The 14,053-nt window shown below is 40.7% G+C and overlaps 1 protein-coding gene across 3 annotated transcripts; it reads right to left on the bottom strand.

Moving 5' to 3' along the window:
* Positions 1–567: 567 nt before the first annotated feature.
* afap1 (actin filament associated protein 1) lies at positions 568–13,811 on the bottom strand. Of its 3 annotated transcripts, none has more exons than XM_037260912.1 (18): positions 13,660–13,811; positions 10,093–10,221; positions 9,764–9,846; positions 8,144–8,252; positions 7,838–8,049; positions 7,586–7,765; positions 5,973–6,053; positions 5,710–5,785; positions 5,469–5,624; positions 4,842–5,053; positions 4,600–4,745; positions 4,390–4,504; positions 3,787–3,951; positions 2,968–3,097; positions 2,456–2,620; positions 1,988–2,178; positions 1,699–1,866; positions 568–1,571 (listed from the first exon to the last, which is right to left on the bottom strand). In XM_037260912.1, the coding sequence occupies exons 2-18, from the start codon at positions 10,217–10,219 to the stop codon at positions 1,545–1,547; spliced, it is 2,343 nt and encodes a 780-aa protein (XP_037116807.1). In that variant the 5' UTR covers positions 10,220–10,221; positions 13,660–13,811; the 3' UTR covers positions 568–1,544. The 3 variants fall into 3 exon arrangements, with proteins under 3 accessions (XP_037116807.1, XP_037116806.1, XP_037116808.1); XM_037260911.1 differs by lacking the exon at positions 13,660–13,811 and adding an exon at positions 12,424–12,621; XM_037260913.1 differs by lacking the exons at positions 3,787–3,951; positions 13,660–13,811 and adding an exon at positions 12,424–12,619.
* Positions 13,812–14,053: the final 242 nt, after the last annotated feature.

Here is a 14,053-nt window from a genome sequence, read left to right as displayed (position 1 = left end):
ACTAGTCTGATTTGAAAACGAGTTATTTGTCAGTTTGTTTTGTGGCTTTTACTGTATATAATATGAGGTGCTCATACATTTATTTGGGTCGACAGTCATAATGGCCTAGCTATGACTACAATGCGGCCCGTGAAAAAAACGAGTTTGACACCCCTGGACAAGAGTTTGTAATATTAAACTGTTTCTTGTGGTTTTGAACATGAATTTCTAAAAGCAACAAGGCAACTTTAGATATTTATTGATATAATTCAGTAAACACAAGTCTCTCAAACTATATACAAAGCATGTTACCGTCGTCAAGCTGACGACTGTCCAATATGAAATGAAGTACAACACTTATAAGGTGCAAAAAACAAACAAACAAACTCTCCCCAAACCAATCTGCTAAGCTAAGCTATGCTACATATGGCAGGTTCACATTTATTGGCAGAGTAAAGCCGCATCATGCTAACATCATAAAACGTCTCATATTTACTAGTATTATGGATTATTTTCTAAAACAACCAAGGACGACCATTGGGGCCACGTTGAAAATATGAGATGATTTTTCCTTTTTTTTTAAAAAAAAAAAAAAAAACCTTGATTATTGTTGAATAAAGCGTCTGAGTGTCCAGAAAAACTCTATATAATAAATCGGATGCTTTTGTTGTTATTGAGAGCACACACTGGCACTGTTTTTGGTGTATTCTGAATTTTTGAATGGCAACATTTGCAAACTTGGAGTGGATTACACTTGTTTCTAAAATTACAACTCTTATCTCGCAATTTCATCATAATGCAGCATTTTTTTGTAAAAAAAAAAAATCCTCCAATTACAGCTTGATCTATTAATGTGGTCTTTTTCTTTCTGAACATTTTTTTCCTTGTATAAATGTAAAATCAAGTTTTTGTTTCTTTTAAAATGACTATAGTGACACAAAATTCAAATTAAACAAATGCATCATTGCATCAATAATAAAATGAAAACGGAATGTACAAAGTACATGGAGCTGGGATAGGTATTTGTGGCTTTTTTTCTTTTCAGACTGCTTGGAATTCTTGGAAGAGAGCAATCAAGAGCCCTAAGCATTCCAAATAAAGCAACAGTATTGACACGTTAAAGAAGGCTTCCCAAAATTTGGGGCTGGACCCAAAATGCTTCCCCCGCGGGGGTCCAACCCCAAATGTGGGAAATCTGCAGGGTGTAACGAAATTCCTTTTCTACATATATATACTTTAAATAGATCAACATAAATAGAGGGAAGCGTCTACATTTTTCCTTGAAACATTTACAAATAAATATTGGATTTGGACTGAATATGTGGACAGAGACTTTGGATGGAAAGCACAAAAAGAAAGTCAGGCAACACAATACGCACAGTAACAGTATTTACAACAAGCATGCTCAACAGTAGAAAAGTGTCTGAGAACCAGCATTGTTTTCTTTTTGCTTTTTTTTGGTTAAACAAAAAAAAAAATGTGTTTAAGGACTGTTTCAAATAAATACATAGGCAATGTATCCTAAATAAGAGAACCTAAGAGCAAGTTGTGTGTGTGGGGGGGCTTTATGTTCCACTCTTCTGTTCCCACTCCTGGAAAACAAATAACCATTTATTCATAGATTGTTTGACTTTCCAAAATATGCATTGTGAAAATGTAACATGCAGTAATTTATAAAATCACTGCAATTTATTTTCCTTTGTTTTACGTAACACTGACCTTGGCCTTCCTCAGGACATGTCCGCGGACTGGCGAGGCCTTGGGGAGGCCCTGCTGGCGGCGGAGCAGCGAGGCGCTGTTCACGGGCAGCGAGCAGGTCTCCGTGTCGCTGGTGTCGCAGCTGGAGAAGGGCGAAGGCTCCTGCACCCGTCGTAACGACGCTGGTGACTACGTTGCGATACGTTAGGAAGAAAACCCAGTTACTGGATGAATTGGCCTTTTACATACGTGCATACAGGTGTAAACATATAAATACTACTAATACTTCATACTACAGTGGCCTAGCGACCTGGACTGCAGCTGGAGCAGCTTTGGGTTCAATGGTGAGGCCCAGTGTGACACCTCCGCTCAGGGCCTTCTTCAGGCTGTCTTTGACCTCAATCAGCTCTAACTCCAGGTTCACTCGCTCCTCCTCCTTCTGCCTGCACTCATCCTCCACCTTCTTCAGCCGTTCCGACAGCGAGGCCTGCGATCGCTTGCCTGCCGGGACAAACCCGTTGAACTTTATTGTCCAACTCATCATAAAACAAAAGATGATTACATCCACCTAATTTGACTTTTACACAGAACGGAAGCCACAAACAAATAGCAACAGTAGCGACGCTTGAAGCACCGGATATTTTAACACAAAATTCAACTTTCTAAAAAAAACTTTCTAAAGGCTGCGGATATTGCGGGATCATGATAGGTGAGCCGCAATTTAGTGGGGCAACACTGAAGTCGCACAATTGTTTTTGGCATGTATCCTCCGTCTCACCCGAGGCCGCCTCAATGGCGCTGCGCAGGTCCCTGCGTTCCTTCTTCAGAGCGGCGAGATGGTTCCTGAGGTCAAGTTTCTTCTTGGTCAGCTCGTCGTCTTTGGTCTGCAGCCGCTTGGCGTCCGCCTCCACGCGGTTTTTCCCATATTTACATTGCTCCCCAGCTGGGACACAAACCAAGCAGATCCGATTGAAATTCGTGCCAGAGATGCACTTTGGAAAAGATCCAGATTAAATTTGACATTGTAGATTTTAACGCTACACTTACATAGCAAATTCAGTTCCGTTTGGATAAGTTTTAAAAGGTATGCAATATTTTATTTGCCATGGATAATTTCAATTGTGGCCACTCTGGATCACATTCAGGTCAAATTGGGTATCTGACATGTGGATTTTGGCCTGCTTTACTGCTGCTTCTTCTCTCTTCTAATGAAATAGCTAACAGAAACAGGATTCAATCTCCTCATAGACAAATACTCATTTATTGTTATGATTTTACATGAATACTTACTGGAGTTGTTGCGTTTCAGTGACTGTGTCCCGTTCATTCCAGTCACTCCGTTCTTCTTTTGCTGACTTCTTGGATCTGCCTTCTGTTTGGATGCCAACCCATTGCTTGTGGTTCCCTTCTTTCCCTTAAACTAGTTGGACCAGAACATGGCAGAGGGGCAATTAATGGCCAACTAATCGATTATCAAATGAATCAAAACCAATTTTTTTTCATTAGCAATTCATTGTTTGAAGCTTGAGTGCAAATTGTCCAAATCCTCAAGTCAGCCTCTCACCAGTAAATATTTTCAGATTTCTGTAGTCCTTCATTAGACATTTACAATCATGTACTTGGATTTTTTGAAGAAAAAAAAAATCTCTCCATGAATTTAGATTTGTGCATTTTCTGCAGTAATTTTAAAAAATCGGATTAATCAATTAATTGAATAGATAATCAACAGATTAATTTGATGATCAAAATAATCAATTGCTACCAGTCGGGGCAAGGCACTTTACTAGCTTTCTGCACTAGTACTGGAGCCGCAAACTAGGTGTTGATGCATAAAATACTTCCGATACAAAAAGTGCACGAAAATTTGCGTTATTTCCTGGAGAAAAAAACCCCTGCTTTAATGGCGAATGATGTCAACTGAAACATTTATGGATATGGCTTGATTCACTGGCAATTCCATGTAAAAGGCACAGACTGATAACTTCCGTTTTGATTTTGCAGTATTTCTGATGATAGAAGCTCATGTGAAAGGGCAAGTTTGTTAATCAGGTAGCAGCAGATTTGTATTGGAATGTTAAGAGCAAAAAAGCATCATGCAATGTTAGTCACCTGAGCAGCAGCTTTGGTTTTACTATCGGCAGTGAGGAACTTAGAAGAGACTTTAGAGACGGGTGTCTTATAGTGATTTGTCGAGACGGTCGGCTTGGCTGAGGGCACGTTTTCGTAGGAGTTCTCATCGTGCGCTTCCTTCCCACCTGTGCCTGGAGTGGAGTGCTGCACATTAACGCCAAGAGGAAAAGAGGAAGAAGAGAAGGAAAAGAGAGGATGCAAGTCGACAGAAGGGCGTTAGAGAAGGAGAGTTGTTAGTAGATTATGAGCTTCAGACGTTTTTGTGGGTCACCTCCTGACTGATCAAAATTTCAAATGGCTATGAGAAACAAATTTTTTTTAATTTGAGTGAATATTCAAAATGGCATCAAAATGACTGCTTTTAATCAAAATGGCCAACTTCCGGAGTTTTTTGTGGGTCACCTCCTGACTGCCATGCCTACCAAATTTCATGTTGCTAAGTGAAGACCATATGGTCTATTCAGGGTTTTATGAGATGTTTTTTTTTTTTTAGTGAGTTAAAATGACCACTTCTCTTGTCTCCCATCACCCCCCAATGGAATGAATTATTTCCAATGGGAAAAGGTAAAACGGGAGCCTTACCATTCCATTGATGGGTACGTCATGATAGTGCAGAGCCGTCCCGCTGGGGCAGGCATAGCTGCCGACGTGGTTGTCCAAGTACGGATTTGGCGAGATTGCACGCTTGCTGGTGAAACTGGAAGAATCATTCATTAGTCATTAAAAGAATTCTGACCGTTGTCGATTGGCGGGTTTGTTGTCTAATAGTGACATCCGTTGCATATCTCTCACCAGAGGGACTGTTTGGCCAGCTGGATTACGTTGGCGGTGGTCTCCACGTCAATGTAGTCGTAATGCAAGGTGGCCGGGTCTGCGGTGGACCCCGTCTCGGCCAGTAAGACCCCCAGCCAGCGACCCATGGCTTCAGAGGAAGATGCCTGAACAGAAAGGAGAAAAATGAAACAAGTTACTTTCATATTATTAACATTAGTGCGCATATGTTATTGAAATAAAGCCTGGGATGTTTCAAGCACCTCCAGTACTGCGACCTCTTGACCATTGCGTAACAAGCGGAAGGCAAAAGGATGCTTGTGGTCCAGGCCGGGGCTGACTTCGCAACCTCGGAGGGGCAGCGAAGCGATGTGGCTCTTCAGGTCATCCTGGTCCTTGTGCAGCAGCAGCTGGTTGTCTTTGAGACGGCACCAGCGCTCCCGCCAGCGGTTATTGGACAACACGTTCAGGTAGCCTTTTGGTGAAGAAAAAAAAAAGTTAAACCACATATAGAATTTATTATAACGAACTATTTTGCGCTAGATGAGAAAAACATTTTCTTTGTTACGGAATAACGTTTTCGGAATTTGAAGGCTGAATAAACTGAAACGCTGTGGAATTGATTACATTTGTTTAACGGTGGAATACAAGATTTGATGTTGGAAAAGAATTGATCAACAAATGTGGGCGGAGGTAAATAGTGTGTGACAAATATAAAATACTGCCTACTAGTGGCCAAGTCACACAAAGCACAGGGACCCACAAAGAATTTATTATGATGCACAAACTGGTTAATTCTTCACATTAATCTTCTGTGTTCTTCTAGACGGGCACAATATTATAGTATAGCCCATATTCGTAATAAAAAAACTTTCCACCACTGGGCTTACCACACGTGGGTACATCTTCCTCTGCTGATGAAGTCTGCTCATCCATCGATGGCTTCTTCTTGCCCAGCCCAATGATCTTGGTGATCTTCTTCCCGGCGCCTTTCCCAACAGTCCCGGTCTTGCCCTGCTCTGACTTGGAATTTTTCTTTCCTTTTCCTGGAATGCCACCACAGAAGGATCCCATGGATGGAACCACACAAAATCCTCACATTAAAAAAAAAATCTCCATATTGATGCGTACCGTGGTCCTTGTTGTCGACGTGTCCGTTCTCGTGCGGCGCTTCGCCGTCTGAGCTTGGCCTGTCACATGAGGACTTCTAAAAAAAAATAGTGGACCAAAAACATGTTTCATTACAAACTAAAAACCTAAAGAGTGTGGAATATATGCAAAGACAGAACACAAAAGAATCACTGCCTAAGTAAGGTACAGCATTTAACTTTTAATTTCACTGTGATACTAAACATTTGCTGATCATACGATTAATTTTTTCTCAACAGTTTTACCTTTTCCAGTTCAGGTTTGTGGATTGGGGATCCGGAGCGATCCAACTCAAAAGTCCCGTTGCCGCACATTTCTCTCATGACCTAGAAACATGTAATACAGTAACACAGCATTAGCAGCAAGGGACTGTCATTGCCATTAAAAGAAGTGGAAAATCTACACGCACTCGGAGGATTGCGGACGGGTTTATATGGTGCCGAGCCTCGCTTGGCTAGCGGAAAGTTAGGACCATAAAACATGGCTGGATTAGGAATCCTGAAATATTTCCAGAGAATGAAGATGCTCATTCATTAGCATTACATAAGTAAACAGGGCAGGGTCCACAAAGGTCTGCTTGCAAATGTGCAGCTTTGGAAGGAAAATGGAGAATGCAGAGGATATTTTACACGAGCCCGAGTCAATCTTGTAGTTTGTTGTTATCTGCATTTTACTTGAGAATCTAGTTTTCAAATGACTTTTTACTTTTACTCTCTATATTAGAAAACAGATCTGTATGTTTGACTCCTTACCATTTCAAAATACGTTCCCTTTTTTTTTTTCTTTCCCAACCTACACCTAAAAGAGAAGTAAATAAAGCTAAAAATAATTATGAAAACAACCTAAATTATTCATGGATGAGCAGCTGCAAAGAAAAATGGTAGCAGCCGTTTGAATGTGATTGGTTAATTCTGAACCCGCATCTTTTCAGGCGTGGCTTCTTGAGACTTTTTTTTTGGGTGGGCGTACTTGTGTTAGGCATGCCTACCAAATTTCACGTTGCCAAGTGAAACCGCTGTTACACACATTAAGTGGTCCCGAGTTCCACAATGGCTCAGGAATCTCGGTGCGACCATGCCAAGTGAGGGTTAATGAGATTTGCAGGGCCGCATGGGGCGCCAGCGTTCATTACAGTGACCCTCTTGCACTGCGGACCTGGATCTGCCAGGGAGGCTGGGTGATGCACGTCCACCCTCATCTTCTTGCGTTCCGAACCACGGCGCACTTAGCTCGCTGCTCTTGGCTTAGGGAGAGCAATTATGTTTGGAGGGGGGAAATGACAGGCTGTGGCTCCAGGCGAGCGAGTGCAGAAGACACATTCACACTGGAATCTCTGAAGTCGGAGAATGGTGAAGCTGATCAAATTTGGGCTCCACAAACTATTTTGCAATCAATTACTATGCTGTATCAGTTTTCAGACTTAAGTCTACAGGAGGCATGTACTTGTGCGCCCCAAAAAAATCAAATATACAATGAACTTGTTAGACTTTTGTCCATTGGTCAGCAAATGTTACTTTTTTTTTTTTTCTTTTTTAAACAGAGATGCAAGTAAACTTCTGGATAAACTATTTTTGCTGAATTGGATATCCCCCTGTTTTTTCTCGATCACATCAGTTTTTATAATAATGATCCAATAACATTATTATATGCAATATATTTAGCAATATTTGAGGGTTAATGTGGAATACAATGAATGATAAAATCCCTTTTCTGCAAGCTTTTAGAGGCCAACTTAAAAACAACACGTGAAAATATCTCAAAACCCTTTTTAAATCAGTGTCACATGAAGCAATCGCCAATTAAAATCTGTGCAACCTTTTGACAAAATAAGTGTTCCCTCTCATTGCACGTGGGTTACCTTGAGCCACTCCTCAGCTTGCTCCTTGCTCTGCACGGCGAGCACCAAGGCATCTGCCCCCTGATGGACAATCTTCAGTTCATGCCGTTTCTTTTTCCCGTCTTTGGGGATGTGGGTGATGCTGCAACTTGACAGGGTCAGCTCCATTTGGGGCGTGTGGTCTTTGGACGACTTGTAACACTACGGAGCAAAACAAACACAACACAGCATTGATGTTGCACTTTCTGGAAATGAAGAAGAAGCAGTTCTCACCAGAAGTTTGTTATCTTTAATAACGCAGAGAAGCTTGGACCACTGGCCGAAGCGTTTCTTGCGTAGCAGGAAAGCGCAGATCCGGGCATCTTTGACCAAGTCCATGGAGGCCTCTTCGGAGGGCCACTGGTGGCGTGTCTTCCGACCCTTGTCGTCCTCTTCTTCCTCATCGTATGACTCGTAGGAGCTGCTCATAGCGTCCGAATCGTAGTCTGCAAGCGGACGTCATCAGGGAGGAATTTACAAATAAAAAAATAAATAAATAAATGGCCCGACGCATCTGTTGACAAAGTGCATATCACTCACTCGATGTGATATATTCCGGTGCTTTGCCGGGGCTTAACGGCACGGCTTCCTCGTAGTAACCCTCTGGTAGCGAGGAGCTGGGTAGAGGAGGAGGCCCGTTAGTTGGAGCCTGTGAGGAGGACAGAAGATTGGAAAAATTACAAACAACATTCCTAAATAGGCATAAATTGGACAAAGAACATTGGAATGGCATCTGTTGAGAAACTGATGTGAAATCTGTGCTGAAGAGGGATGAGACGCACTATTGGATCTGTCGAAAGAATGTTTGCGAGGGGGAGAAGACAATAATTACACGGTGCTGCACGACAGATGAAAACAAGAAAAAAGCCAAGGACAACTTTGGGTTTGAGAGATGTATAATTACGTCTTGCAACGATGAATGGAATTGATTCAAGAGTTGTAAAACAGAGTCAAAGTTGAAAAATGAACAGAAAATGCCGGCACGGTTTGCGTGATAGCATTCATGTCTTCTTTTCATTTGACAGGATGGCCTCTGTTTGACCACTAAATAGTGAAATACGTTTACAAATAATGCATCCTGCGCAGGAGCAGGGACATTGAACGGCGTCAACGCGACATATCGGTGACCTACATACGCCCAGCAAAACAAAAGCCAACAAAAATGATGTATGCTTTGGAATTTTAGCGCTGGCGTGACGCAACGCCCTGTGTGTTGACTTGCCAAGTAGAGGGAGGGTCCCACCCCGAGGGGGTTAGCGAGAGAGAAGGAGGGGGGGGGGTCATTGCTCTCCAACATCAACACATATGGAAATCATTTCTGCACCATTGAAAGGAGCGCTGCACAAAATGTAGCGCGTGACGTAAACTGGAAGTAGGTGTGAAGGACTGCCAAATATTTTCCTGGACAGTCGGCTGTTCCCGAAGAGTTAAAAAAAATTAGGATTGAGTGGCGACCAAGCTCTCACTTGTGAACCTTAGTAGGCCCTTAAATGATCCCGCGAGTTGTTATGAAACAGTAAAGCATCAAAATCGGTCGGTAAACGCGAGAGCCGACTGTCTCCGGAGTGGCTGCGATTCCCCCAAATGGCCAGCGCAGACTTCAGGATGGAAAGCGCGTTGTCGGGAGCTCCCAAAAGCCGCAGGCTGGAAGTCTGGCCGAGCGCGCCGGTTTGGCCGGGCTGGCGCGGGTCACAGACAGACTGTGGTCAAGGCTGTCTCTTCCTCCCCCGTGCTGACCCGCTCTCGCGCAGTTCACGTCTTTTGCTCGCAGATAACGACATGTTATCCACGCACAAAATCTTAGTCTGGTAAAGCGACAACTTCATTCCTAACTTGAGCTCTGGTTTATTTTCCTCACTCTTGTAAAATCCCATCTATCTGTTAACTTTGCATCTGGTTTCTATTTATTTATTTTTTTAGTTAGTTCCTTGTAGTATTTAAAACATTTTTCTTGTAGTATGTGTTTATTCTTGGAATAATCATTTTTCTTGCAAAATTGCCGTTTCATCAGACTATCAGGTACTTTTCAACCTTTTTTTCTGTTGTAAAAGCTCTTTTTTTCTTGCCATGTTTTATGACTTTAGTGTAATAGTTCAACCTTCTTTGTAATTACAATTATTAACTAGCAACAAAAAACAAAAAATTGGGGTCCAGTTTTACCAGCCAGGGGTGAGGAATTTCAGGCAGCGGCATCTGAGGCGGCGCGGGAAGTCCACTGTGGAGCTCTGCTTTACATAATGGTTCTGTGGAAAAGTGACAAAAAATGTCCCATAAACCCATTTTAAAGAATACATAATAACAGTTCCCAACATCCACTTGAACAAATAGGCAGCACGGCTTGTTTAAAAAAGAAGAAAAAACAGGTAGTAACCTTGAACTCAGTTGCTAATCAAAACAGCAGCACTTACAGAAGCACAAAAACAGTCACAAATTCATCTCATAATTGGCATTATGTTGTTTGTAGCATTTTCTGTAAAGTTTAGTTGTACCTTTCTCCGACAGGACTCTGTTGAGGATGTTGGAGAGGTGCGTTTTCTTCTCACGGATTCCAGCACTTAGATATTCCCGGTCCAGTAGGTCTAGGAACAGCCGGAGCTCGTACACCAACTCCTCCATTGCTGCACAACCAGCCACATCATTTCGTCAAAGGATTTTAGTAAAGATAATTTTTTAATTTACTCCACTGATATACTTTTTTTCTCTCATAGTTCTATAACCTAGCAACTTTTATCCGAGTAATTATACTCATTTTCTTTTTAGTGCAGACCTAATAGTACATAGACCGATACCATAAGCCGTATCGGGTCAAAATAAAAAAAATAATAATAATCAAAGGTTCAAGAGGTATTCGGTATGGTGAGTACTCAAAAAATGAATACTCGTACTGGCATCAGTCTGGAAAAAGAAAATGGTTTTGAACATCCCTAAAAAAATCAATAATTTGTGGTTGCCAGCAATTTTGTAACTACAATGTCTTTCCCGCCCCCATAATTGTATTGTTTTGTTCTTTTTCGTTCATTTGTCACCATGTACAGAAAACATTTGAGCTTTGTAAGAGATCTTTGAAAGCTATGGCTTCTCTTGTCTAATGTTTTTTTCATGTTCTTTCTACTTCAAGTATTACAATGCCACTCTTGTGACATTACAACTTTTTTTCTCATAGTCATGAAAGTATTTCCCCCCCCCCCCCGAGCATTACTCGACACTCCGCCCAACGGGGGAACGTTACGGACAAATCACAGGATGGTCGATGCGGCATTAGTTTCTGGCGAAAGACGAGCAGTCTCAGATCTGTAATTACAAGATTGCGGCGTTCACGTCATTCCGTTGAAAGCCCGGTCCAAACATCACAGGGCCGACTTGATTGCTATCAAACAGGTGGTTTAACGTACAAGCAGATGTTTTCCGACCCGAAAGTATACATCTGTGAAACCTCCGCGTGGAGCTGGAGGGATCAGGGCTAAGTCAGTTTGGAGAGAGTGAAGATGCGCCCTCTGGTATTTCTTTCCCAACGATAATTAGAGGGTACTCAGATGCTAACCACAAGCTTGCAAACTGCGAACAGCCGGGGATGAATGAGATGAGTGTTACACAGCAAGGAACATTCATATAACCAATTCTTACTGTATTTGAGTGGATATTTCAGGTATCTTTGCAGCTCTTCTAATTATCTCTAATAATACTGTCTATCAATAATAACTGTAGTTGTTTAAAATTATAGAATCATTGTAATTTGTGTTAGCCCATCGAGAATGCTTCTCGTTTTATGTTAGCATGAAGCTAGCAGATATTAAATGTGTTTAAAGAGTGGTGAGGTGGACTTAAACTATATTAAAACAAATAGAAATGTTGAACAGACTTCAATCCTGGATGTATCTGGAATGGATCACCACGATAAATGGGGTTCCCTCGACCTCTGAAAACAGTTTTCGACTTGCACTGATGACAATCGTGAAAAAGATGTAAATATGAAGAAGTCATTATACGACGGGAATACAATTGCAATGAATGAAGAATTTTTTAGTTTTCATTCTCGCATTTATTTGTAGGTTTTTGTATGTAACACGAGTAGCGACTCTGTAACAGATCAACTGAGTTTGTATTGAAATGGCTCCCAAAAGTTGAGTTCATGAGTAAAATCACATTTATACAGTGTAAAGAATGACCGTCGAATTTTTTTCTTTTGGGTGATTTTTCTTTGTTGTTACTTTTGTATGACAATTTGACTCTGGAATCAAGTTTTCTCCTTACTACTGGTGAACTGGCTGCAAAAATGTAATAATGAGAAAAGCTATTTACTCCTAGTATGACTTGAGAAGTTTTAATTGTTTATAAAATGTTCCCAGCACTTTGTGAGGCAGTTTCACAGTGGGGAAAAAAAGCTAGACTTGTTTTTTTTTTTTTTATGGATGAAAGAGAACCGCAAACTGTTAGCAGCGTGGATATTGACACATACAGGCATTCTCTTGCCCCCCCTCACCCCAATTATACTGGAAGTAGCCTGGGGGTGTGAAAGTAGATGTTAAAAAAAAAAAGGTAAGTGAATGGAGGTGGGAGGGTGCTTTATGGGGTGGGGGTCCTCTGACCTATATAAATCATAACCTTCCAAACATCAAAACTGTTCTTAATTAGTAGCACATCAATCTAGCTAGAACAACACTACTTATTCGATAAATAACTCGAAACAACAAAGCAAGACATTTGAGTGTAAACGTAAATTGAAGTCGTTGTGTACATAAAGAGGGGAAAATGTCGCCGTCAAGTCCGAAAAAAAAAAGCATCCAAGTTGAAGCCACTCACGAACTCAATCAGAAACTCACCCCCGCTGGATGTAAAAAGCACAGGCTCGCTCCTCATCATGTAATCCGCCAAACGACGGTCCATACACGGTTAGACGGCCACGCTGTTACTTTTCGCCGTGGTTCCAGGCGTTTTCGCCCCCGATTTTTCCTCCTCCTTCTTTCTCCCTTTTCCTCACTTTCCCCCACCGTTTTCCTTCCTCACCGCCCTCGACGCGACGCCTTCACGGACCGTCAGAGTTACCAGTTTTATTTTACTAAACATACCACGTGTACCATGCCATAAGGAATGTAAAGTTGCTTATTTAAAAAAAGCATATAGTACCCCTATATAGTGATGTAACGATTTAAACAAAAAGAACAAGAACAGCAAATTTATAATTTTACCTCCCTTCAAAAGCCGAAACTCAAAGTCCTAATTTTGACAAGAACGGCTTATTTGACAAGATAAAAGTTAGAATCTTGCAAAAAATAAAGTCCTAAAGTTAGGAGAATATTTTTTAATGCAATACAGTCATCAAAAAAAGAAACAATTATCTTACTGAGAACAATGCAATATTACGAGAAAAAAATTCTGCTAGAAAAAAGTCAGAATCTTAGTCATTTATGCAAATTTGGCCGTTACTGCATATTCCGAGAACAGTCAGAAATCTGCAAGACTAAGTCAAAACGTTTCCCAAAAAAATAGTATTACCAGAAATAAACAAAGAGGAAATATGGTAATAATTTGACCAGAAACGTCATATGGTTATAAGAAAAAAATAGATTATTATGAAGAAAAATATTTTTAGAAATAAAATAACAAAACAGCATCATAAATGTAGGAGATTTTGTTTTTGTAATGACATAGTACTAATGAGAGAAAAACATAATTTTACAAGTACAAACAATACTAGAACAAAACTGGTATAATTTTATTCAAGAAAATAAAGAGAATAAACTCATTGTTTAGCCATTTTTCCTGGGCAAATTTCATGTTATTAACAAGTAACATGGATGAGAAATCATTTTTTTTGGTCTTTTTTGCCAGGACAGCGTGTCTGTTGACGATCAATAAAATGAGCTTCCATTCGTCTCAATGACAAGACAATGCAATACTACGCCCCCCCAGCCAGCCAGCCAAGTCAGCCAGCCCCCCTCTCCTCTTGAGCCAAGTAACTGCCCAAGTAACAATTCACAGGCAGAAATATGACAAAAAACTCCAAAACATAAAGAAGTAGCATAAAAGAGGGTGAAATCGATGTAAACAAAGCTCACCTCGCTCCTTTCTCAGGTTGCTTATTGTTCGCGTACCGGTGACAATCAGAGGCTGGACCGGAAGTGACTTCGCATCCTACAGCCAATGAGCGCTAAAGAGGCAAGGCTCGTTTGTTGACGATCCGTAAGGATATAAAAGAAAATACGAAAGTAAAAATGAAGGGAAATGAATTCGGCGTATATAAAAAGTTTATATTTCCATATTTATACAAAGTATATATATATTTTTTTTAAATTACCCAATTGTTAAATTGCCATAAATTTAAAATGATAAATAATATATTTCTAGATATAAACAAATCTTTTATATTTATGAAATATATATATATGATTCTGACAGTTTCACACTGATTTTCATTCTTGTTAAACACTGGAAATATTTTTAAAATGTAGA

The sequence above is a fragment of the Syngnathus acus genome, chromosome 10, assembly GCF_901709675.1.
Source record: "Syngnathus acus chromosome 10, fSynAcu1.2, whole genome shotgun sequence".
NCBI lineage: Eukaryota > Metazoa > Chordata > Actinopteri > Syngnathiformes > Syngnathidae > Syngnathus > Syngnathus acus.
This window is presented reverse-complemented; position numbering and strand designations above follow the sequence as displayed.